This window comes from Haemaphysalis longicornis, unplaced genomic scaffold (assembly GCF_048455015.1).
Source record: "Haemaphysalis longicornis isolate Haplotype H1 unplaced genomic scaffold, Haemaphysalis longicornis Haplotype H1 scaffold_12, whole genome shotgun sequence".
NCBI lineage: Eukaryota > Metazoa > Arthropoda > Arachnida > Ixodida > Ixodidae > Haemaphysalis > Haemaphysalis longicornis.
Genome location: NW_027526225.1, coordinates 86,240,891 through 86,267,185, shown reverse-complemented (window position 1 = coordinate 86,267,185; position 26,295 = coordinate 86,240,891). Strand labels below are relative to the sequence as shown.

The 26,295-nt window shown below is 45.8% G+C and overlaps 1 protein-coding gene across 1 annotated transcript in view; it reads right to left on the bottom strand.

Moving 5' to 3' along the window:
- The window catches only part of LOC144162919 (chymotrypsinogen A-like), a 56,787-nt gene extending 31,109 nt beyond the window's left edge, over positions 1 to 25,678 (bottom strand). Inside the window, exons 1-7 of the mRNA XM_077693645.1 lie at positions 25,385 to 25,678; positions 13,076 to 13,254; positions 11,394 to 11,477; positions 9,210 to 9,351; positions 6,934 to 7,047; positions 2,404 to 2,534; positions 1,790 to 1,890 (exon numbers count right to left, since the gene is read on the bottom strand). Coding sequence (XP_077549771.1) covers positions 1,790 to 1,890; positions 2,404 to 2,534; positions 6,934 to 7,047; positions 9,210 to 9,351; positions 11,394 to 11,477; positions 13,076 to 13,254; positions 25,385 to 25,427 — 794 coding nt within the window. The 5' untranslated portion in view covers positions 25,428 to 25,678. The remainder of the gene's footprint in view (positions 1 to 1,789; positions 1,891 to 2,403; positions 2,535 to 6,933; positions 7,048 to 9,209; positions 9,352 to 11,393; positions 11,478 to 13,075; positions 13,255 to 25,384) is intronic.
- Between the last annotated feature and the right edge of the window lie 617 nt (positions 25,679 to 26,295).

The following is a 26,295-nucleotide window of genomic DNA, read 5'->3' as shown; positions in this document are numbered from 1 at the left end:
ATTGTACAACCGTGGTGGTAATAAGTATTTTGTGCGTATAAGTATTTTGTGCGTAAAATAAGTATTTTGTGCGTAATAAGTTTTTTTGTGCCTGCCCTAAGAGCAGCGTTAGTATTAAGCGGAGAGTATAAAACATTGGTATATTAGTTTTTTTGGTAAGATGACACATCATCACCCCGCTACAAAGGGGAAACCAATAGCAATCATCATCAATCATCAACGTTCTCGTTCTTAAGTTGTATTTTGTGCGTAATAAGTATTTTGTGCGTAATAATTAAGTATTTTGTGCGTAATAAGTATTTTTGTGCCTGCCCTAAGAGCAGCGTTAGTATTAAGCGGAGAGTATAAAACATTGGTATATTAGTTTTTTTGGTAAGATGACACATCATCACCCCGCTACAAAGGGGAAACCAATAGCAATCATCATCAATCATCAACGTTCTCGTTCTTAAGTTGTATCCGGGTATAGCGACCACTGATCTCCAGTGGAGATCAGTGATAGCGACCGTCAGGTTCGCTAAGCGCAATCCTCTCCACGCCTGTTTGAAGAAACCGTGAAGAAAAAATGAACAAAAAAGTTTGATGCATTGAAAAAAAATATTATTGACCCAAAGAGCAACGATTCATATTTCAACGCAAACTTAGACCAATTAACAGTTGATGCAGAAAATAGTTGATGCAGTGGTTATTCACCAGCCCTTTTCTCTTCCATCCTTATTACGTCACGTAGACATGTTTGTACGATTGCCAGCCGCCGACTAAAGCCCCCGCTAAGAAATATTGTACAACCGTGGTGGTGCCTCTGGTTCCGTTTGAACGACGTACTGTACTGCTATGGATCGTGCCCACTTAGTATCTCCGCGATTACGTCACTGTGGAAGTTTTTTGGCGCGAAATTTGAAAGACAGACCCCAACCCGCACAATTATTTTGTCGAACAGGAGCTTCGTAAAATCGAGAAAGCGTTAAAGGAGCCATGAAGAGAAAATACAACTTCATTTAATTTGAAAGAAGTAGGATTCATTATCTTAATCAGCTCCATTACAGCTACAAAAGATGTTTTTTAAGGAAAAAAAAGCAAGAAGTATTTAAAAACTTTCAAATTTAGCGCCACAGTGATGTGTTATGAGCAAGAATGACGTCATAAGGTCCAACAATCAAACACAATTTTCAGTGCGTTAACTGCACGTTAACATTCAAGTGATGCGGTCAAATGTAACTAGAGGCCCCATTACAGACGTCCAGTCATGTGTCGTCGCGAGAGGTCAGTTAGGCGGCCGCCAATCGCACAAACAAGGTTCCGTGACGTCATAGAAAAGTGGCGGGAAATTGGCCAGGGAGTCGCGACTGCTTCACACGTTTTCTTTAATATCTCCGTTATTCGTTCGAAGATTGCGATGATATTGGTATCATTGTTATCGGGACTAAGCAGTCTTTCTAATAAACCCAACTTGTATTTGGTCTTCATGGCTCCTTTAAGTCCACGCGACACGATTGGGATTTGACAAAATTTATTCGTACGCGCGAGTGTCACAGGGCTTCAGCGTCATGATCATCATCATCAGTGGAGAAAGAGGAGACGAACCCGGGAGTAAGAAGAGGGAAAGGCGTATGATGATAATGATGAGGAGGAGGAGCGAAGGAGAAGACGGAGGAAGAAGAAGAGAAAAGGAGTGTGGTTAAAATGGGGATGATGGTGATGAGGATTAGGCGGATGGAGAGAAACGGGAGCATGGTTATGATGATGATGGTGGTGGTGAGGAGGAGGAGGAGGGGGAGGACTTTCTCACTCATATACGCAGTGGGCTGCCGTAATGATCAGATCGTTGCGCAGCAGGGCTCCACCGCAGAAGTGCGCCATTGGAAAGATTCCGGCCAACTGGATGCTGGGCTGCGAAAGAAACAGCGACGAAGACGCCGGGTTAGAGCTCTCCAAGCGGCAACGCTTAAAAACTCTTTCTCCCATCTTAGCACTGTTATGGACAGCGTGCAAGCTACGATTTTTTCGGCCGCGCGTTGAAAGCCGCCACGGCGTCACCTCTGCTCAATATCTGCGGGAAGCGCTGGCGGAACCCCACAGGCTATGGTAACCACCCTGGAGACAACGTAAAACCCGCAGGCGTGCTAACTCAATCTCGCTTGTCAGACTCGCAGGTTTATCAGAGTTGCTTTTTCGTAAAGCAGCCAACGGCTTTTGGTGGCACTTCGTCGAACTTCAGTCGCTACCTTGAGAACCTTTTCCCGAAATAATGACACTACACGGGGCCTATTCACCGATACAGCTGGATGGCCAATTCGGGCGGAGTGACCCATCCGTCACTGATAACCACATAAGGAATGTCGCGGCTCGCTGTTCAAAAAGCTAACCCGCCGATCAGTTCTACCCGGCAGGGGGGACAGTTACCTGCCAGGGCCAGCTGTGGGGCACAGCCTCCCGGCCTCCCACGATGCGATCCCCGGCCGCTGTGAGCGGCTGAATAACGGGGCTGCCGCAGGAGACGTCGGTGACCAGGTTGCGACGCCAAAGTTTTCCTTCTGCAAAGAACAGCAAGCGAGCAAAATGTCGTTGATTCTTATTTTTGCAGTCATCATCATTAGAAGCAGAAGCAGCAGCAGCTGTTGTACGTACTGCGCAGGTCCAGCAAGCGTTCCCATGCACCTCCAAACTTTTCTGAACTGATTACTTTTTTAGGGGCGAAGCCCCTTAGGGGCTGGGGCTGCTGGCGTCTCCTGTCGTCGTCGTAATCGTCGTCTTATGTAGTCACGGTACTAAAACACCGGGAAACTCGTTTACGCCTCGCGCTACAACGTAACTCGTACCAAAAAAACACCGGGACACTCGTTTACGCCTCGCGCTGGAGCGCTTCGTAACGCGTACTAGAAAAACACCGGGACACTCGTTTAAGCCTCGCGCTAGAGAGCTTCGGGATTCAAAGACAAGACACTTTGGGCCCTATTCTCGACTGCACAAATTGCCGGCATTTCGCCCATGTTTTTTTGCGTAAGCAAGACGTAACCAATCACTGACGTGCTGCACCTATAGCTATGACGACATGCAGTGTAATTTGACGAGTCACTCATAAATATCGCTACCAAGGTATCAAATATTGTGCAAGAAAGATATAAAAACATTTGGCATGTACTATAAAAATTAAGGGCCCTATTCTCGACTGCACAAATTGCCGGCATTTCGCCCATGTTTTTTTGCGTAAGCACGACGTAAGCAATCAGTGACGTGCTGCACCTATAGCTATGACGACATGCAGTGTAATTTGACGAGTCACTCATAAAGATCGCTACCAAGGTATCAAATATTGTGCAAGAAAGATGTAAAAACACTTGGCATGTACTATAAAAATTAAGACGGTAGCTGAGGCTGACAAGAAAAACACATTTCTGGAGGTCAAATTTGGCGCCAACACCACAAGGCGATCGAGTAACGTTGATCCAAAAGCGAGCGAAAGGTGGATGTCGAGCTAAAGAACATCACACAATTTTTTTACCGCATCTATTTATTTCTTTCAATCGCTTTTATTAACATAGCTGGGCGCTCTGCTTCAATGCAAGCTTTGTTGCGTTATCACCTTCCCTGCCGCCACCGCCCCCACGCCATCGTCTGCTGCTATGTTACAAGTTTATGGCGTGATCACAGAAAAAGACGGCCGCGACCATCGCTTCTATGACACATAAGAGCAGCGAAGCGCTACGCCTGATAACCGCGGAGCACACCGATGTCGCCGATTCACTCATTCGTCAAGCTCGACTGCAATCAGCGCTGTAATGAACTAAATAGTCACTTTTCATTGTTATTTTTCTCTTGAGTTCGATCATGTGACCCAACAGCTTACTAGGACAAGTATGGACAAATGCCATGCATTGGGTTCTCTTTGTCATGGAGAGGCTTGTACTGCCCTCTTATGTTGCGGTTACGCCAAACAAATAATTTTAATTTCATTGCCAAACATAAAAGCAAAATACTGCATGTTATTTGTATGTTATATGATCGCTGACTTGGAAGCAGTTGAAACTATAATTTGTTTCGGTAGGAAACATGCTTTAAAGAGCGCGCATGCGAAACTGCGCCTGCTGCAAATTGCCGCACATTTCGCGGCGCCGTAAGCCGGGGCAATAGTGTGCCCTATTTTGCTTGTATTTTGCGACAAAAACAGCCGCCATTTTCAAGCTGTTACGTAGAATTACGTCACTTTTACGCAGGCTGAAGTTGCCAATGCATGACGTAATGGTTCCCGCCAACTATTTAAATTACGTCACGCCTTCTCAGCCAATCACAGAGGGGGTGTGTATTACAAGCAGTATTGTTGTTGAATAGCAAAGGCAGGCTTACGTTGTCATGTCCGCTGCATTTAGTCTGGTTTTTCATTGCCGGCCAAGAATTATGCGCCTTTAGTAACGAGAAGTAAGGCAAACTTTAGAACTGGTGTCCGCAGACGACATGAAACGTCAAAATGACGACAGCACACACAACCGCTTTGTCAACCGGAAGCACGTGACCAAAATTGAAAGCCAATTAGAAAAGACTTCCGGAAAATTGCCTGAATTGCCGGCAATTTGTGCAGTCGAGAATAGGGCCCTAAGACGGTAGCTGAGGCTCACAAGAAAAACACATTTCTGGAGGTCAAACTTGGCGCCAACACCACAAGGCGATCGAGTAACGTTGATCCAAAAGCGAGCGAAAGGCGGATGTCGAGCTAAAGAACATCACACCATTTTTTCACCGTATCTATTTATTTCTTCCAATCGCTTTTATTAACATAGCTGGGCTCTCTGCTTCAATGCAAGCTTTGTTGCGTTATCACCTTCCCTGCCGCCACCGCCGCCACGCCATCGTCTGCTGCTATGTTACAAGTTTATGGCGTGATCCCAGAAAAAGACGGCCGCGACCACCGCTTCTATTACACATAAGAGCAGCGAAGCGCTACGCCTGATAACCGCGGAGCGCACCGATGTCGCCGATTCACTCATTCGTCAAGCTCGACTGCAATCAGCGCTGTAATGAACTAAATAGTCACTTTTCATTGTTATTTTTCTCTTGAGTTCGATCATGTGACCCAACAGCTTACTAGGACAAGTATGGACAAATGCCATGCATTGGGTTCTCTTTGTCATGGAAAGGCTAGTACTGCCCTCTTATGTTGCGGTTACGCCAAACAAAAATTTTTTATTTCATTGCCAAACATAAAAGCAAAATACTGCATGTTATTTGTATGTCCCATGATCGCTGACTTGGAAGCAGTTGAAACTATAATTTGTTTCGGTAGGAAACATGCTTTAAACAGCGCGCATGCGAAACTGCGCCTGCTGCAAATTGCCGCACATTTCGCGGCGCCGTAAGCCGGGGCAATATTGTGCCCTATTTTGCTTGTATTTTGCGACAAAAACAGCCGCTATTTTCAAGCTGTTACGTAGCATTACGTCACTTTTACGCAGGCTGAAGTTGCCAATGCATGACGTAATCGTTCCCGCCAACTGTTTAAATACGTCACGCCTTCACAGCCAACCACAGAAGGGGTGTGGATTACAAGCAGTATTGTTGTTGAAAAGCAAAGACAGGCTTACGTTGTCATGTCCGCCGCATTTTGTCTGGTTTTTCATTGCCGGCCAAGAATTATGCGCCTTTAGTAACGAGAAATAAGGCAAACATTAAAACTGGTGTCCGTAGACGACATGAAACGTCAAAATGACGACAGCACACAACCGCTTTGTCAACCGGAAGCACGTGACCAAAATTGAAAGCCAATCAGAAAAACCTTCCGGAAAATTGCCTGAATTGCCGGCAATTTGTGCAGTCGAGAATAGGGCCCTTTTATACCAAAGCTGTGTACCCCTGCCCCCCAACAGTTTCATCTCCGTTGCAAAAAACGCCAAGGCGCCAAGAATACACTTGTACATTGCATGCTTCGTCCCTCGCCAGGTTTCAAAATAGTGGAGATGGCCGGGGATTTTTTAAAAATCTCGTTAACGTTTTCTGTCCGTTATCTCTCTCGCTAAGCTTATGTTCGTCCCACAACTCTATTACTTTCTGTTTCCCTCATTCCGTAGATTGATTTCCTTCTGTCCTTTCTGACTTGTTTCATGTCTCAATCACTTCCCTTCAGTTACGTCTATCCTACATAAGCATCTGTTACCCCTCTCATGTGCCTGATCTAACACTTTCTGCAGCAAAAACGCATCGAATTCCTCGCCCCAAGTTCCACAACTCCTGTCTTTTTAGAAGCGTCACATCCTCTTCTGCGAGGTTTTATGCCAAAGGTTTGACTGGTTTGAGGAAGAGAGAGAGCACGAGATGCCATTTCATGCCCAAGAACATGCACTACACACTGGAGGCAAGATTTCAGCTACTAAAATCAATTCCCACACTCCGTGACTAGCGCCTGATCATGTGTTGTTACCCGTTTGAGTCGGATGCTTTTTGACGTCCGGCATTTTTCACGGCCGCAAACGAGGAATAGGGCAACCTGGCAGCCAAAAAATTTCCGGCTGATATCTTTAGCGGAGTTTCGCCCACATAAATGATAATATTTCATAAATTCCGTGCAAATACTAATCTGGAATTCAAATACTGCTGTGCAAGTAATTTTCACCTGATCGACAGACTAAAAGCTGCAAAAGTTTTATCCGTGTTATGGCCGCATCTTTCTTCTTTAGCGAAAATTCTTACACTTTTGCCGGTATAAATGATAAATTTGCATAAATTCTGTACAAACACTAATCTTAAATTCAAATACTCCCTCTCAAATAATTTTCACCTGGTCGACTAGAATAAATTACTGCAAAAGCTTTATCTTAGTTACGGTCGTATCTTTCTTCTTTAACGACTCTGTAAATAGGTGTAAATCAATAACAAATCCTTCCGTCAGAAATTTCGCGTTATGCGTTTAAAACCACCTACCCCAACGGAGTTGGACCAACTTACTGCAATACTGCTCGTCCGTTCCGTCAGCACAGTCAAAGTTCCCGTCGCACAGCCTGGACCTTGGAATGCACTCCGAATTTCTGCACTGGTACTGGTTTTGGTTGTCGCGCAAGTCTTGAAGCCAAGGAAGCAAAATTATCTAATCAATTCACTCTACACATATAACACACTCATGCTTAGACAACTTTTGTTACCGACAGCTATTCATGAACGCCCCACTTCACGAGACGGAATGCAGAAAAAATTCAGTTGAAGGAAAAGTTAGGCGAAAGTGGCAAATTAAAGGGATTCTCCAACACTTTTGTTATCTTTTTGTGAAATCTTAAATTCTTGCAGAAAGTAATCCCCCAACACACCCACTATTAGGGGGTCGAAAGTACCTCAGCCAAATCTTGCTGCTCTTTGCCCATCAGATAACTTGTAAACTTGTTGAAAAATGTTTTTCCCTCTTTCCCCGTCTTGACGTTCTTCGACGGCTCGAATTACGTCACTGAGGCCATATAACAGCTGTTGGTCGGTTTTCCTTCAGTTGTAGCAATGAACGCTTTTCTATAGCAACTTAGAAAGAAAGCCACAAAAACAGAGCACAAATGGAAGGCGTATCTGGCGCGATAAGAAAATTCCGCAGTGGGCTTCGTGCTGGCGATAACTACAGCTTTCGTAGTGGTTCCAGGCGCGAAATAAAGGGGGAAAGCGCTTATCGAAAGTGTTGCAGGGTCCTTTAATGTGATAGAATTTAAACGCCCACTCCTCCTCCTACTCCCCCTCCTTCGCCTTGTTCCCATCCTCGTTCCGGTCTTCCCGTTGTTCCCCCTCCGCCGCCGCCTCCTATACACGCAGCCGTACGTATAAGGGCCCATAATGGTCAGTGCAAGCGAAAACAGAACAGTGGTAGATAAGTTTGATAGTACAGTAAGGACTTGCCAGTTTCTCCTCTTGAAGTGTGGGATTACGCAGGGTAATTCGTCTGTGTGTTACCCCTTTTTCCTATCTTTGCATATATCCAATGAGAGGCTTCTGCCGTCAGCTCCCCTCCGCAGACTGACCCAGCAACAACAGGCAACCCTCCGACAAGCACAGACAAACACGCTGCTCACACCAGCTAGACTCCACCTCTGAAGAAACAGCAGACACACCCCTCCCAAACTGTGCACTCAGTACAGTACCACAGGATCAAGCCCATATCCTGTAGGGCTGCCCCAACGTCAAGTCATTCAGTGCACATGACACTAGGGAGTGGCTGACTAATACAAGCAAGCTGGAGAAGCAGGGGAGCCTGGCGGGCTTGATCATGAAGGCTACTAGGAAGGCTACATGTAATGAGGCAGCTCCCAGACTCCCCCGCCACCCTCTTTTGTAGCGAACGCTACAGTACGTTACCTCGGGTAGTCTTCACGGGGTTACCAGTTTTTACCTTTAGAGCTAGAGGTCGAACCGCACCACCTTCCGCAGGCGCCCTGATTGAAGCAGCGCCAGATGGCGGGGAGAGATAGGCGAGGAGGGAACGGAGAAGCGCGCGGGACCCGTGCCGCCACCTGGCGGAGGAAGGTGAGGACGCCGCTGCCGCAGCGATAAGTGCGCGCGACAAAAGAAGGCGACGTGCGCACAGAGCCGTGTGCGATGGAGTAGGACGCACACCCTGCTGTGGTCGCTCGTTCAGCGGCGACGCTTAAACAACGCCGTGAGGAAAAAAAGAGGAAACACGCTACTGTTGCGTCCAGCTTCGCTACATTCAATTATGACGCGTTAGTGTGAGCTTCCTTCCTTTTTTCTCTTTCCCTTTCCAATCGGAATGAAGTATTGTTTCCTGTCTCTCTCTCTCTCTCTCTCATGAAATTCTGAGTCCCTGTCTATTTTTATTGAAGGAGTTCGTGCGATAGGAATTACCCGCGACTTCTTTTCTTCTGATGCTTCGACTTAAGCCCGTTTTAGATGGCGCAAATTTCGCCTGAGAATTCGCAGATGCGGCTCCGCTTGTGCGGCAAAAGGTTCTATTCTCGTTGCAGTGACAGATTTTCAAATGTTTGAAACAGTCGAACTACTCCTGGGAACGCACTTTGCCATTCGGCAATTCGTCGCAGCGATGAAAATAGAAAAATAGGTTGTTTTGCCGCACGAGTGGCGCCGCATCTGCGAATTCGCAGGCGAAATTCGTACCATGTAGAACAGGCTATAGGCGTTTTAGGTCGGCCGAAGATTCGACTTAGGTCTGTCGAAAATTCGCCTTAGTTCCGTCAGAAATATCATGTTCGTTTATCCGTAAAGAGGGTCCTCACCTCGGCTGTTGGTGGCTGTAAATCGGATGCGGAAACCGCGGCTACGCTTCAGGCCGTTGGTGACAAGCAGTAGGGTCACAAGGGAAGACTTGCTCAGGTACGCCTTTGGTCGCTGGTTTGAGCAGAAGATCTCTCGAGACATCTGCGGCAACGAGGAAAGCGAGGGAAATGCACGCTCCAAGGCTGGCGGACTTTGTACGCACGATTTTCGAGTGTTTTTGTTTTCTTATTTATGTGCTCCAATGTCCTTGATACCGACATGGAAACACATGCAGAAAAAAAATGGAGGGGGGGTGTGGTGGTGCTGGAGTGCCATTCTGGACATATGCAAAAGTACATAAGCGCTACGCTTTTAGAGCGAGAACTCCAAAAGTACTAGTTACACTTCTCTTTTGCGACAACTTGATGTTTGTATGTATGTATGTATGCATGCATGTATGTATGTATGTATGTATGCATGTATGTATGTATGTATGTATGTATGTATGTATGTATGTATGTATGTATGTATGTATGTATGTATGTATGTATGCATGCATGTATGTATGTATGCATGTATGTATGTATGTATGTATGTATGTATGTATGCATGCATGTATGTATGTATGTATGTATGTATGTATGTATGCATGCATGTATGTATGTATGTATGTATGTATGTATGCATGTATGTATGTATGTATGCATGTATGCATGTATGCATGTATGTATGTATGTATGTATGTATGTATGTATGCATGCATGCATGTATGTATGCATGTATGTATGTTTGTATGTATGTATGTATGTATGTATGTATGTATGTATGTATGTATGTATGTATGTATGTATGTATGCATGTATGTATGTATGTATGTTTGTATGTATGTATGTATGTATGTATGTATGTATGCATGCATGCATGCATGTATGCATGTATGCATGTATGTATACATGCATGCATGTATGTATGTATGTATGTTTGTATGTATGTATGTATGTATGTATGCATGCATGCATGCATGCATGTATGTATGTATGTATGTATGGATGTATGTATGTATGTATGTATGCATGCATGCATGCATGCATGTATGTATGTATGTATGTATGTATGTATGTATGCATGTATGCATGTATGTATGTATGTATGTATGTATGTATGTATGTATGTATGTGTGTATGTATGTATGTATGCATGCATGTATGTATGCATGCATGCATGTATGTATGCATGCATGCATGTATGTATGTATGTATGTATGTATGCATGTATGTATGTATGTATGTATGTATGTATGTATGTATGTATGTATGTATGTATGTATGTTTGTATGTATGTATGTATGTATGTATGTATGTATGTATGTATGTATGTATGTATGTATGTATGTATGCATGCATGTATGTATGTATGTATGTATGTATGTATGCATGTATGCATGTATGTATGTATGTATGTATGTATGTATGCATGTATGTATGTATGTATGTATGTTTGTATGTATGTATGTATGTATGTATGCATGCATGCATGTATGTATGTATGCATGTATGCATGTATGCATGTATGTATACATGCATGCATGTATGTATGTATGTATGTATGTTTGTATGTATGTATGTATGTATGTATGCATGCATGCATGCATGCATGTATGTATGTATGTATGTATGGATGTATGTATGTATGTATGTATGCATGCATGCATGCATGCATGCATGTATGTATGTATGTATGTATGTATGTATGCATGTATGCATGTATGTATGTACGTATGTATGTATGTATGTATGTATGTATGTATGTATGCATGTATGTATGTATGCATGCATGTATGTATGTATGCATGCATGTATGTATGTATGTATGTATGTATGTATGCATGTATGCATGTATGTATGTATGTATGTATGTATGTATGTATGTATGTATGTTTGTATGTATGTATGTATGTATGTATGTATGTATGTATGTTTGTATGTATGTATGTATGTATGTATGTATGTATGCATGCATGTATGTATGTATGTATGTATGTATGTATGTTTGTATGTATGTATGCATGTATGTATGTATGTATGTATGTATGTATGCATGTATGCATGTATGTATGTATGTATGTATGTATGTATGTATGTATGTATGTATGCTTCCTGCACGCATGCGTAAGTAAGAAAAAAAGATAATTGAGTCGCACGTACATTGCCTTCCCGGACAACGAGTCTGTCGCCCCTGCAATGGAGACTCGTTTCGAGGTCGAATTCTTGGAATTCCAGGAGAATCCGCTGCAGTAAAAGAACGTTGATGAGCATAAGATGGTAAAAGAAATCCGCATATACCTTCACAGCATGAAACAAATCAAGCACTGCCAAAACATTCTATTTCTTCAAAGATATATCCCAGCCGAAAAATAGGACAAGAAAAATGTCCGTAGTCTGTCGTATTTCCGCGTGTCGTACTGTCGTCTTGTCGTATCCTTGTCGTGTCGGAATTCTGATGTTCTGTCGTGCGTCGTATTCCTTTCCTTATTTTGATTTTCCGTCGTGCCTGTCTTGTTCCAATTCCTGTCTTGTCGTGATCCTGATGTTCTATCAGTAGTTGCACATGGTTTGAATGTTATTGCCCATTGCTAAGACTCTAAAGAGCAGCGTAAATGGCCGTTCTGTTGTGACTACAGGAATGTTTGTCGTTGAGAAAATTGACTTTGTCAGTACGACAGAAAGTTGTGTAGTTAAAACAGATGGCTTTGTCGTAACAACAGGACATCTGTTGTCACAACAAAGTTTTTTTCTCGTGCGATAGGAATAATTGTTAGGTTTTTGCTGTATCCCTGTCGCGATTTTAGACTGGGTATAAATATCAAAAATAGTTTAAAAGTGCAGTCAGAAAAACACGCCGCGAGGGTGCAAGAAGGAAGGTGGGTGAGTGGTTGAAATGACTTCAGTCTGTCACGACCAATTCGTCACCCAACTGTAAATCGCACTGCAAATACAGGCACCGCTACTTTCAGCGTTATATACTATATTGTGAGCGCTGCCGTCATACTGATCGCTACGGTGACCACTCTTCCCACACATGTCAGCCACAAACGCTGCTAACGTCACCAGCATCATCATCTTCCACGCGCCACCACCTGTCGCCTTCACGTCCCGTGCCTCGCGCGATTGTCACCTACGCCGTAGCCAACGACCTTGCGAACAGCCCTAGGCTGTTCGCAAGGTCGGAATAAACAGTCGCGCGCTGCTCTCCCGTGCCTTAGTCTCTCTCTCTCTCTCTCTCTCTCTCTCTATATATATATATATATATATATATATATATATATATATATATATATATATATATACAACATACAACATACACACATCAAGGAAGGCATATGGGAAGTGGTTCATCATGTTCTCTTGCCTAACCAGGTATATCAAATTCTTTAAATATTTATTCGGTATGCATCCACATCAGATATAAGGAGCTATAGATGGATTTCTGTCATTGATATTTCACGACTCGTGGCGTGAAATATTAGGAAGGGATAAAGTGAGGGAAGGTTAGTAAGAGATATTAGGAGTCTCAACGCCGCACAGTACAAGTACGTTCGAACCTAACGCTATTTTCAGCCAAACATCCTACGAAAACGCGTTTTTTCACTGCTGACGTAAGATATTTTCCTTGAGCAATTCTTATATAATTTTAATTAACAGTACCCTAGAATCTTTGTGGCGGGGAAATTCTTCGAAGTCAGCGCGCATGCAAGTCATCTATACGCCTAATTTTGTACCAAGTGTGATAAAGGCAAGGATAATGGCTTTCTGGTACGAAATCTCCAGATTTTCTCCGCCTGCAAGGCCCCAGTAAAGACGGGAGAGGTTGGTGCAGTACGACTTACGTTAAACCAACTTGGTGCTTGGATCGTCACCACGCCCTTAAAATTGTGGGGCACCGGTTGGCCACTGCTGAAGCCTGGGGTGTCCAGGATGCCGGTGGTTCGTCCCGTGACACGAATATCTTTACCGGCATTAAGCGTCATTTGAACCTGGCGCCCCTGCGCAAGACTGCAGGCCACAGCTGCAAGATACAACGGCACGTAGGACGAAAAAGAACTCGTCGAAAGTCCGAAATGGGTATTGAATACATTCTTAAGCCGCTCTGCTATACGGCGAGCCCATTTAAAGTCGTATTCACTAATACACACACATGCACTGCTGAGAACACATTTCTTTAGGCACCATATAAGCAGTCTAATAATAAGGTATGGAGGCCTTAGGCCCTTTTAAGGGCGAAGCCCCATAGGGGCTGGGGTATTGGCATCTCCTGTCGCCATCGTCGTCGTCGTAATCGCCGTTCGTCTCTGTAGTCACGGTACTGAAACACCGGGAAACTTGTTTACGCCTCGCGTTTGAACGTGACGAGTACTAAAAAAACACAGGGACACTCGTTTGCGCCTCGCGCTAGAGAGCTTCGTGCTTCAAAGAGAAGATACTTTTACAGAAAAGCTGTATACCTGTACCCCCCAACGGTTCCTTCTCCGTTGGCAAAAACTCCAAGGCGCTAAGAATGCACTTATCCACTGCATGCTTCAGGATATAGCCCAGGATTTTATTATATGCAGTCAAAACTCGATCTACCGAAACCCGATCTTACAATTTTCTCGACCTAACGAACAAATTCAAACTCCCCCGCGGGTGCCTATGCGGCGCAATGTTTTTATGAACTCGAACTAGCGAATGAGATTCAGCGAAGTATTTCGATGAAGACACATTAAAAAACGGGGCAATTTCGTTGGAAGTTTTTTTGTGAGGACACCATGGACGTTATTGCACCATGTCAGAAAACTAACAAAAAAAACGAGGCATCTGGTTTTGTTTGAGATCTATTTTTGTTTTGAGATCAACTCAGCAGTTTTGTAGCCGCAGAACACAACATCCAGGACAGCACGCTTTCAACAATCCCAAAATAAGAGAACGCCATCATCCATGCAACTTCGCCTGGAATCACGCTGAGGAAAAAGAACCTCAAGACCACCCCGCACGAGGAGTTGGAAAATCCGTTTATGTGGGTGAAGGATATGAGTGCCAAGAACAGAACGTTCTTGGTTTTCTGTGTTTAAAAAAAAATTACACCATCTTCCCGTAGGGGAACCCCGAGTAGTATGCGAAGCAGCCATGGGGTCGACTGAAGTTCCCATTAGTTTTCAGTTCGTCGTTTCCGTTGACGTTCAGCTTCGCGTGCCTTCGTTGTATCAGTAGCTTCTTGACGTAGTTTGAATGATTGAAGGACATAAGGCGCGTTCGTAGCGCATGCTCCCGTCTCGGTTTGCAGCGCAGTGGGAAGAATGCATGTACCTCCCGTTGCGGCCAGAGAGTCGTGGGATCGAAACTGGGCGCCGCCTAACTATTTCTTTTTATAGTGGACTGCGCTGACGTCAGCCCAAATGCTGACGGGGCTGAAGAGACGCGCATGCGCAGTAGAGTGCGGACGGCAGACAACGACAACAAGGGAGGTAGGGACACAGCCCCGAGCATGAGATGCTTCGCATCTAAAAGCTCCGCGTTTCAACAAAAAGCTCCGTGTTTCTCGCGTCTGCTGGGGTGCGACGACTTCAGGGAAAGCCCAGGCTTGCTCGTTATTTTCACCGCAGGCTTTTAGCTCGTTGCTAAATTAGCTCGTTGCGCATGCGCAATCCCCTAGCGGCCAAGTCCCTAAGCAGTCCGGTAGGGGCAGCAGACGACATTCCCCACAGCTCCCGCACAAGCGGGAAGGGGTCGTGGTTGTATTTACATCGTTTGATTTTTTGTGTGTGCTCGTTGTGCGCGGAACAATGCCCACAACTTGTGCTGCGTTCCGCTGTAACTCGGAGTGCCGAAAAGGGAACGGTGTCGGCTTCTATCGCTTCCCGTCGGCCGCACGCGATCGGCTACGGCGGCTTGCGTCGCTCGCGTCGGCTCGGGTGATGGGAACTTTGGGCTTAGCATCCTGGCGGATATTTGATCGCCGCAATCTGTGCAAGTGCGAATGACAATCCGCAACACAACTTTTCACTACACTATCATCCCCTTTCTCGCATGAGGAACTCTATTTAAGCTATAACTGCCGTTTGAGCGATCGGTGACCGAGACAACTGCGTAGCCTGTTTCGATGCTTCCGCGCAGGTATCGCCATCTCTGGGCCGCTCGGCGCACCGCGCGCCGCGGCGACCGGTCAGCGTAGGCTTGCATCGCGGCAGATGTCTGATCGCCGCTTTTAAAATAAGCCCTGACAACAATCCTTAGCACAATTTTTCACCACACTAACACCTACTTTCTCGCATGTGGAACTTCTTTTTAGCAATCAGATTGATTCAGAAGAGCAGCGACAAGCGCGGTTGCTACCGTGGTCTGCGCCGGTTCGAGCCGCTGAGTGTGCCGATCTGGCAGGCGCGGCCGGCGTGTTCGCGGACTGTTTACGAAGGCAGAAAACGCTTCACGATTGCTTGCTTTATCCATTTCTTGCGAACAAACGCGCAGAATCTACAAATTCAGCTCAGCGATCATCGTAGTTGACCATGGAGCAAAAGCAGTGGGTGGAGCGACGCCGACGACGCATCTCATGCGCGCATCGGGCCGTCTCAAATTCACACGTACGACTAGTCGGGGCGACAGTCGTAACGATCAGTCGCATGCGAATTGCGTGTACCAATCGTACATGTGTCCAGCGCTTAAAGGCATTTTGCGAACTGCCGGCCTCTGTTGAGCTGGCGATCGCACTTCATGCCAGACGACTCCAAGTACTGCTCGCTCTGCTACTCGGACGGCACACGGATCTGTCCGAAATTTCTCTGCCAGCCCTCATTCAGTGATAAGAAGCCGCCTGGTATTATGTGATGACCAGGGGCTGTCATCTTAAGGCGTTATAACACCAACACAGAAGAAAAACTTCCGCTGCTCCTCGCCGTAATGTGGGATTGCCGTGCATACAACGAGAACGCAGCCGGAGGAAACGCCGGCAAACCCTACCGCCTCAACTTCCGCTAGGCACGCTAGGTGGATTACGATGTCATGGTATACCTACTGGGATGCGGCTCCGCTTAGATGTTGAATTTCTGGAAACAACTGCTGGTAATATATGTCCCGATTTTACAAAGATCTCGATATAACGAAATACTTCGCAGTTTCCGGTGACCTTGTTAGATCGGGTTTTAGCTGTACCTCTATAAGGCCCCAGGTACCCCTATAAAACACTGCACCGAACCCTTTTAAAGTTGGCTTCACTAATGCGCGCACATGCATTGCTGGAAGTTATTTTTCAGGAGGATTAGGATGGCAAAGCCTGGCGGCACAAGGGCGTTTTCGCACGCTGCCAGTTTGAAGCTCAAAAAACAAAAAAGAAACAGACGAAGAAACAGATCAGGCCGTAACTTCCAACTGGCAGGGTTACAAAAGGTCGGGCCGCAGTAAAAGAAATGTAGCCGAGAAAAACTTCTCGCTGGGATAGTTGGTGAATAGTTGCCATGATTTAAAGCGCAACAAAAACACGTACGAAGAAACACAGTAGACGAGACAGGCGCCAACTTACAGCTTTGAAGTTAGCGCCTGTCTCGTCTACTATGTTTCTTCGTCCGTGTTTTGTAGCGTGAGCTACACTGGTCGAGGTTGAGCAGTTTCGCGTGGCTCCTGGAGAGCCGTGCTGCGCACGCGCGAGAAGCAGTGACGTCTTACGGCGCACAGCTGGCGCGCCGGAGCATAGCATACAGGAAGCTATGGCCGGAGCCACCACCGCCGCGACTAGATTCGAGTGGATTGGATTAAATTGTATTGCAAATCGTTTTAGCAGCAGTAAGCATGATAATCAGCTAATCCTAGACAGCCAGGAAACCTAAGAATAACCAGCTTAACCTTAGCTCACGGTACGTATATCCTGGCATAGCCGAGCTAAGCCACTTCCAATTTTTGTTTCTGTTGCGCTTCAAATCACGGCAACTATTCACCGACTCTCCCGTCAAGAAGATTTTCCTGGCGTTTTCGCACGATGCGAAAGTGTGACACACTAGTCGCCGCAGACACACAGACGCGCTTCCTCGTTGGAACCCTTAAGCCTTTAATAAATCCAACAGTTGAGCTCAGAGGCATTCACCAAACCACCGCTGTGGCATTCAAGACGTAAGTATCATAACAGCTTCCAAGGATTACAATGGCGACGACAGTAGTGATTTCAGAAACTGCTGATTGTTGTTTAGTTCTTCTGTGGTCCCGTGTTCTCGCGCGTTGCGAAAGTGTGTGTGTATATATATATATATATATATATATATATATATATATATATATATATATATATATATAAGTAAAGAGTCGGATACACAGCAAGAACAATAACAAACAATGTTTACTTACGTAGCGGCAATGGGACTTGCCTTCATCAGAGTAAAGTTACATGATTTTACTGTCGCAAACATTTTGAACACATTTCTTATATAGGTTTGCATAAAACTGTGAGAAAGAGCGGAAAATGTTTCGGAAATGGGGAGTGTGCATACAGTCAGGCTACGCCTATGTTACAACATCAACAAACAAACAAGAAAAATAAAAAGGGGGGGGGGAGCCAGAGAAAGAAAAAGGGGTCGTGTTAACAATGCAGCGTTCAAGGTTGCACCATGACGGGTCAACGTATGCCGCGCGGGCTGCAAGTTCAGACAATGGGAGAAACTGAACAACCGCGGTTTGAAAAGAAAGGGAAGAGTATACAGTAAGGTATTCAGTGACTGCGGAGACTGGTTCGGGGGAAGCGAAGATGGGTGTGCCCCCGCGGGTCAAGAGAATAGATAGGGGGCACAAAAGAGCATTTCACAGAAGCTAGCAATTGAACAGGAAATAGGTAGGGTCACAAAAGGTTAAACATGAATACATCACAACGAGTTAAACATTCTTAAGTGGTGGTGGGAACGAGGCCTCCCTCCCCAGGACAAATGGCATTGTTGAGCCGCATTAGGCTAATAAAGCTGCTGTATTAGGAGAGTTTCTGCGAATTCTGATGGCAAACTCGAGGGTAGGAATAATGAACATAGTTATTAAAATTATGAAGCCGCTAATTTTAATCGAGGGATAAGCACGTTAGTTTTCCGTAACTTTCATTAATTCCAAGCGTGGCTGACCCAAACTTATAAATGAGATAAGATTCCCGAACCTCGCGGTCGTGGTGCGTTTTGAAGGCGGATTCTAAAATCGTTGCTTTAAGATGTTCAAATGCATGCCCGGGACTGTTCACATGTCTTGACAGGGGCAAATAAGGGCAGCTTTTTGCATGAGAGCGGTGATTATTGAACCGTATTCGGAAGGGCGTTTCAGTTTGGTCGATATATTGTTGCCTACAAACAGTGCACTCTAGAAGATATACGACATTAGCGGAGTCACAGTTAAAGTTACCTTTTATATTTACGTAGTAGTCTGAAGCCGTGCTGGTGGCGCGCTGTGTAGTGGTCATGTGTGGGCATACTTTACATCGGGGTTTATTGCAGGGCATGCAGCCAGTAGTTGCCGGTCGGTTGATACGAGAGTTAGTAAGAAAGTCACCTAAATTCTTATTACGCCGGTAGACAACGCGTGGTGGTTCGGGGAATATGCTTTTTAAGCGGTCACTTTGCATTAGGATATTGTGATGTTTTTTTAGCACGGTTGACACTCTTGGAGCGGAGGATGAGTGGGTTAAAACTAAGTTAGTTTGCGGGTTCCCGTTCGGGGCTTTTTTCTTACAGATTTCTTTACGGTCTAATTGGTTGGCTCGCACAATAGCGTCGTCGATAACTTTTTCCGGGTATTTTTTATTCACAGGGCGGTCTTGAGTTCTCGACAGTTGGAGTCAAAGTCGGCTTGGTTTGAGCAAATTCTCCTAAATCGGTGGGCTTGGCTGTAAGGTATTGCTGTCTTGCAGTGTCTGACATGGCTGCTTCGGAAGTGCAAATACTGCCGCGTGTCTGTCGGTTTTCTATACAGTTTAGTTTGAAGCCGACCTTGGGAGGTAGTAACGGTGACGTCCAGAAAGTTTACACTGTGTTCCGAATAGGAATGAGCAAGGGAAATACTAGGATGGGCTAGGTTAAATGCCTCAATGAAGGTGAGGAGCTCCGCCTCACCGTGTTGCCAGATCATGAATATGTCATCAATATACCTTTTATAGTACATTGGCTTTAAATTTTGGGTGTCAATAAAGTTTGATTCGAGGTGAGCCATAAAGATATTAGCGTAGTTAGGTCCGATTCGAGTTCCCATTGACGTTCCGCTGACTTGCACGTAATGAACTCCGTCGAACTCAAAATTGTTAAGTTCAAGAATAAGCCTAAGGAATGTTTGGAGAGCAGAAGAATCGATAGGTTTGTCGCACGATGACTGCTCATACGCCAGGGATACAGCGGCGATGCCATCTTCATGGGGGATGTTAGTATACAGTGACCCAACATCAAGGGTTACTAGAAGGCAGTTATCAGGAATTTCAATTTTTGGGATGTCTGAGAGAAAGTCATTGGTATCCTTAATGAAGGAGGGAAAGCTGGGCGGAATGTCGCAAATGAGATTATCCACATAGCGCGAGAGGTTTTCGGTAACAGTGCCAATGCCAGAAACAATGGGGCGCCCTGGGTTGTTCACCTTGTGAATCTTTGGGAGAAGATAGAATTTACCGGCTACTGGGCTTAAGGGGATCAGGGAACGAGCCGTGGTTTCATTTGTTGTTTTATTTTTAACAAGCTCAGCAAGTTTATCTTTGACAGTTTGCTTATAATCTTGAGTGGGATCATTGGGTAGTGCTTTATAGAACGTCGATACTGATAGTTGCTTATTGGCCTCGTTAACATAGTCGGTTTTGTCAAGGATTACGATTGCGCCTCCCTTGTCGGCAGGTTTAATAATTATGTCGGGACAGCTTGCGAGTTCCTCTAGGGCTTTCTTTTCGTTGGTAGTCATGTTGTGGTGAAACGAAATTTGTGTTTGGTAAGCTTTTCGCACATCGCGTTGGACAGCTTTGATGTACATGTCGAGGCAACTATCACGCTGTGTGGGTGGGGTCCAGTGCTTATAGCTAGGTAGGGTTCTGCGGGCTTCTTCCGGCGCGGGGTGATCGTAGAAGTATTCTCGTAGTCTCATGTTTCTGGCGAAGTTATCGAAGTCCGTAAAAAGTTGAAATTCATGAAAACCACCAGTAGCCGGGCAAAATTTTAGGCCCTTTGACAAGACGTTCATCTGAGCTGGGGAGAGGGTTATACTTGAAAGGTTCATTACATTCCCGGTAAGGTTTTCTTTTGTGACAGCAGGCGAGGGAAAAATATTAGTACAGGGATTTAACTGAACTGTTTGGGGTGCAGTAGTCGAAGCATTTATTACAGTCGTAGTGACATTATTGGCCGTATTGTCAGAGTTGTGGCAGTTACTAGTGCCGGAGCTTGTTAGGTTCTTACGCATGTGGCCAGTGTTAGAAATCCTATCTCGGTTAAACTTTCGGTCTTTTGTTGGGGATATGGCGGAGGCCGTCTTAGATTCGTAGTTGCTTAAAAGGTTGAACTCTCTTTTGCTTAGTTCCTGACTAAGTAGTTCCTCTTTCTTTCGGAGAGAATGGGCCGTAGTTTCGTAGTGATTGAGGATTATTTCAGTTAATTGTAAGGATGCTTTATCGAGTACCTGTTTTTCCACTTATTCATGTTGGACGGGGAGAGTTCGGTAGTAGCAGGTTTTATTCTAATCCTAAGACCCCTGGGAGCGACCGCGGCAGTCAAGTACTGTGCAAGAGCGGAAACGTGCAATTCGGAACGTATGCGCTTTTCGGTGATTTTTCTTAGCTTTAAAAACTGTCTTGAAACGGGGAAGGAGGCCGCGTTACCTGTTTTTTTGTGTTGTAGTCAGTTGCTGCTATGCCGATTCTTTCGAAGTTTGTAAGGGCATGTGGCACGGAGGGCTGGATTTTGGACCCTGGAAGGTCCGGCGGACGCGCTATTGTGCGAGCCAACCAATTAGACCGTAACGAAATCTGTAAGAAAAAAGCCCCGAACGGGAACCCGCAAACTAACTTAGTTTTAACCCACTCATCCTCCGCTCCAAGAGTGTCAACCGTGCTAAAAAACATCACAATATCCTAATGCAAAGTGACCGCTTAAAAAGCATATTCCCCGAACCATCACGCGTTGTCTACCGGCGTAATAAGAATTTAGGTGACTTTCTTACTCTCGTAAGACTTAGGTGACTCTCGTATCAACCGACCGGCAACTACTGGCTGCATGCCCTGCAATAAACCCCGATGTAAAGTATGCCCACACATGACCACTACACAGCGCGCCACCAGCACGGCTTCAGACTACTACGTAAATATAAAAGGTAACTTTAACTGTGACTCCGCTAATGTCGTATATCTTCTAGAGTGCACTGTTTGTAGGCAACAATATATCGGCCAAACTGAAACGCCCTTCCGAATACGGTTCAATAATCACCGCTCTCATGCAAAAAGCTGCCCTTATTTGCCCCTGTCAAGACATGTGAACAGTCCCGGGCATGCATTTGAACATCTTAAAGCAACGATTTCAGAATCCGCCTTCAAAACGCACCACGACCGCGAGGTTCGGGAATCTTATCTCATTTATAAGTTTGGGTCAGCCACGCTTGGAATTAATGAAAGTTACGGAAAACTAACGTGCTTATCCCTCGATTAAAATTAGCGGCTTCATAATTTTAATAACTATGTTCATTATTCCTACCCTCGAGTTTGCCATCAGAATTCGCAGAAACTCTCCTAATACAGCAGCTTTATTAGCCTAATGCGGCTCAACAATGCCATTTGTCCTGGGGAGGGAGGCCTCGTTCCCACCACCACTTAAGAATGTTTAACTCGTTGTGATGTATTCATGTTTAACCTTTTGTGACCCTACCTATTTCCTGTTCAATTGCTAGCTTCTGTGAAATGCTCTTTTGTGCCCCCTATCTATTCTCTTGACCCGCGGGGGGCACACCCATCTTCGCTTCCCCCGAACCAGTCTCCGCAGTCACTGAATACCTTACTGTATACTCTTCCCTTTCTTTTCAAACCGCGGTTGTTCAGTTTCTCCCATTGTCTGAACTTGCAGCCCGCGCGGCATACGTTGACCCGTCATGGTGCAACCTTGAACGCTGCATTGTTAACACGACCCCTTTTTCTTTCTCTCGCTCCCCCCCCCCTTTTTTATTTTTCTTGTTTGTTTGTTGATGTTGTAACATAGGCGTAGCCTGACTGTATGCACACTCCCCATTTCCGAAACATTTTCCGCTCTTTCTCACAGTTTTATGCAAACCTATATAAGAAATGTGTTCAAAATGTTTGCGACAGTAAAATCATGTAACTTTAGTTTGATGAAGGCAAGTCCCATTGCCGCTACGTAAGTAAACATTGTTTGTTATTGTTCTTGCTGTGTATCCGACTCTTTACTTATACTATTTCTGCGCGCTTTGTGAGTTTATCTTTCTCTAGATTTATATATATATATATATATGTGTGTGTGTGTGTATATATGTATAATATACAATAACGACAATTTTTCTCTATTCTAGGCTCACGCGAGCATAACTGACGACCACAAGTTTAAAAACCAATGTACATAAGTTGGGTGAACTTGATTGATTGATTGTGGGGTTTTAACGCGCCGACGCAACGCAGGCGATGAGGCGCGCCGTAGTGGAGGGCTCCGGATTAATTTTGACCACCTGGGGATCTTTATCGTGCGCCGAAATCTCGTACACACGGGCATTTTTGCTTTTCGCCTCCATCAGAAAAGCGGCCGCCGCGGCCGGGAATCGAACCCGCGACCTCGTGCTCAGCAGCGCAACGCCTTAGCCACTGAGAAGAAGGGTGAGCTCTCTTTCCCGCTAGGATGAATGTTCGCCTCGAACAAGCGGCCATTTGAATGGCTAAACCCTACCGGCAGTCATACGGCATAGCAGCGAAAAGCTATAGACCCTCTCACTGACACATTTTATGCGACAAAACTGCACCCTTCCTTTCTGGGATCTCACAGAGGTCACGTCAACATTGTCTTGTTCACATCGGCTTCTTTTGAGCGGAAGAAATTTATAAGAGCCAGTTCTAGCCCGAGGACTCGACACGCCCCACAACTGTTCTCTCGGGCGCGAAGCAATTAAGCAAAGTCTGGACTGTTACTGTGTTTGTAGACTATTTTGTAGACTGCTATTATTTGCTATACACTAACATTTGTTCCGCAAAGCGTTGTGCCGGTTAAAGTTTAAAAGTCTCCACTGTTGCAAAACCGGCCTTCAACCTTCCACAAAGACATGCTTCATGGACCAATCCGCCTGTTTCATTGCGGTGTGCTGCCACCTAGCGTGCCTAGCGGAAGTTGAAGCCGTAGGGTTTGCCGGCGTTTCCTCCGGCTGCGTTCTCGTTGTATGCACGGCAATCCCACATTACGGCGAGGAGCAGCCGAAGTTTTTCTTCTGTGTTGGTGTTATAACGCCTTAAGATGACAGCCCCTGGTCATCACATAATACCAGGCGGCTTCTTATCACTGAATGAGGGCTGGCAAAGAAATCTCGGACAGATCCGTGTGCCCGGTGTGCCGGCCGAGTAGCAGAGCGAGCAGTACTTGGAGTCGCCTGGCATGAAGTGCGATCGCCAGCTCAACAAAGGCCGGCAGTTCGCAAAATGCCTTTAAGCGCTGGACACATGTACGATTGGTACACGCGATTCGCATGCGACTGATCGTTACGACTGTCGCCACGACTAGTCGTACGCGTGAATTTGAGACGGCCCGATGCGCGCATGAGATGCGTCGTCGGCGTCGCTCCGCCCACTGTTTTTGCTCCACGGTCAACTACGATGATCGCTGAGCTGAATTTGTAGATTCTGCGCTTTTGTTCGCAAGAAATGGATAAAGCAAGCAATCGTGAAGCGTTTTCTGCCTTCGGAAACAGTCCGCGCACACGCCGGCCGCGCCTGCCAGCTCGACGCACTCAGCGGCTCGAACCGGCGCAGACCACGGTAGCAACCGCGCTTGTCGCTACTCTGTCAACCTGATCGCTAAAAAGTTCCACATGCGAGAAAGTAGGTGTTAGTGTGGTGAAAAATTGTGCTAGGGATTGTTGTCAGGGCTTATTTTAAAAGCGGCGATCAGACCGGTCGCCGCGGCGCGCGTTGCGCCGAGCGGCCCAGAGATGGCGATACCTGCGCGGAAGCATCGAAACAGGCTACGCAGATGTCTCGGTCACCGATCTCTCAAACGGCAGTTATAACTTAAATGGAGTTCCACATGCGAGAAAGGGGATGATAGTGTAGTGAAAAGTTGTGTTGCGGATTGTTATTCGCAGTTGCACAGATAACAGCGATCAAATATCCGCCAGGATGCCAAGCCTAATGTTCCCAACACCCGAGCCGACGCGAGCGACGCAAGCCGCCGTAGCCGATCGCGTGCGGCCGACGGGAAGCGATAGAAGCCGACACCGTTCCCTTTTCGGCACTCCGAGTTACAGCGGAACGCAGCACAAGTTGTGGGCATTGTTCCGCGCACAACGAGCACACACAAAAAATCAAACGATGTAAATACAACCACGACTCCTTCCCGCTTGTGCGGGAGCTGTGGGGAATGTCGTCTGCTGCCCCTACTGGACTGCTTAGGGACTTGGCCGCTAGGGGATTGCGCATGCGCAATGGGGTTGTGAAAGAGGCGGATTGTAGCACACACACGCTAGACGGCAAATTTCAAGGGACATTGCTACACTTTCGATAAGCGTTTTCACATTTTCCTTCGTGTCTGGAACAACTACGAAAGCTATAGTTATCGCCAGCACGGAGCGGTGCTACGTGATTATCTTGCACCAGATACGCCTTCCATTTATGCTTTGTTTTTGTGGCTTATTTTTAAGTTCCTATTGAAAAGCGTTCATTGCTGCTACTGAATGAAAACAGACCAACAGCTGCTAAATGGCCTTAATGACGTAATTCAAGCCGTCAAAGAACGTCAAGACCGGGAAAGAGAGAAAAATCTTTTGAGCGAGTTTCTGAGTTATCTGATGGGCATAGATCGGTAATTTTTGGCTGGGGTACTTTGCAACCCCCTAATCATCGTACTGGGTGTGTTGGGTGACTACATTCTGCAAGCGTTTGAGATTTCAAAATAAGTTGAAAAAGAACGTGTTACAGGGCCCCTTTAAAGCCATTTTTTTAGACGAGGACAACGTGACTGTAGTTGGAGGCAACTCACCTGCGAGAAACACGGAGGCGAGACTCAAACGTCGCGTTCCCATTTCCGATGGCTCACCACTCCGAGCAAGTAGACCGCTTACAACCTGTATACCGGACTTGCCGTTTTATACAGCGAAAGTTTCCATTCACTTGCGCTCCCCGCTATCAACTCCGGGCTTTGTTGTCTCCTTATCTGCTAAGCGATTCACATGCTTGTGCTTGTGGGATAGGCGCAAACACTTTGCGGATGTGTTTCGTCCGTTGCGTCCAGGTTCGTTGTGAGGTTTTTCGATGGCAGATCAGAGGCGGATCCCACGCATTGTTCTGTCGCCAATGATTGCGGTCGTGTCAGTCACTGGCGAGACGCAATATCCTTTTAAGTGCTCCAGCTTCGGGTGATCTCAGTGGAGATAACGATGACGGCCGTGAAAGACAAACTAAACGATAAGCGAGGTAACAATCATATCGGTGGCGCGATTTCCTGCAGGTTGCAAATGTGGAATATTCAGTGCAGTCATCTTCTTTTGTGATCAGAAGTGCGGCAAAGTCACGACAGAATATATGTTTTTTTCTCCCTAGCTGGCGACTTTGATACGCATAAAAGCATGATGGGTGGCCGGCAGTTTGTGGAACGGAGGTGGTTTCTCGACCTTACGGCAAGCCGACGAATAGGTTAAATTCGTAAATACTCCCACTCATTGCTCTACTGCATACCACTAATTTATGTTTGTATTTCAAATTGTCCCTCCTCGGTTCAACATGTTTCCGCAGCCCCAGGTGTTGCACTAACATCTCAGCTTACCGTCTAGAGAGTAAAGAGTCCACGTAAAGTTTATCTCATTGGCACAGAGAATTGTGATAACATTGCGTTAGAAACTGTAATTGTTTTCCGCTGTATGAGTCCTGAAGAGTAAATTCAGCGTTTTAAAC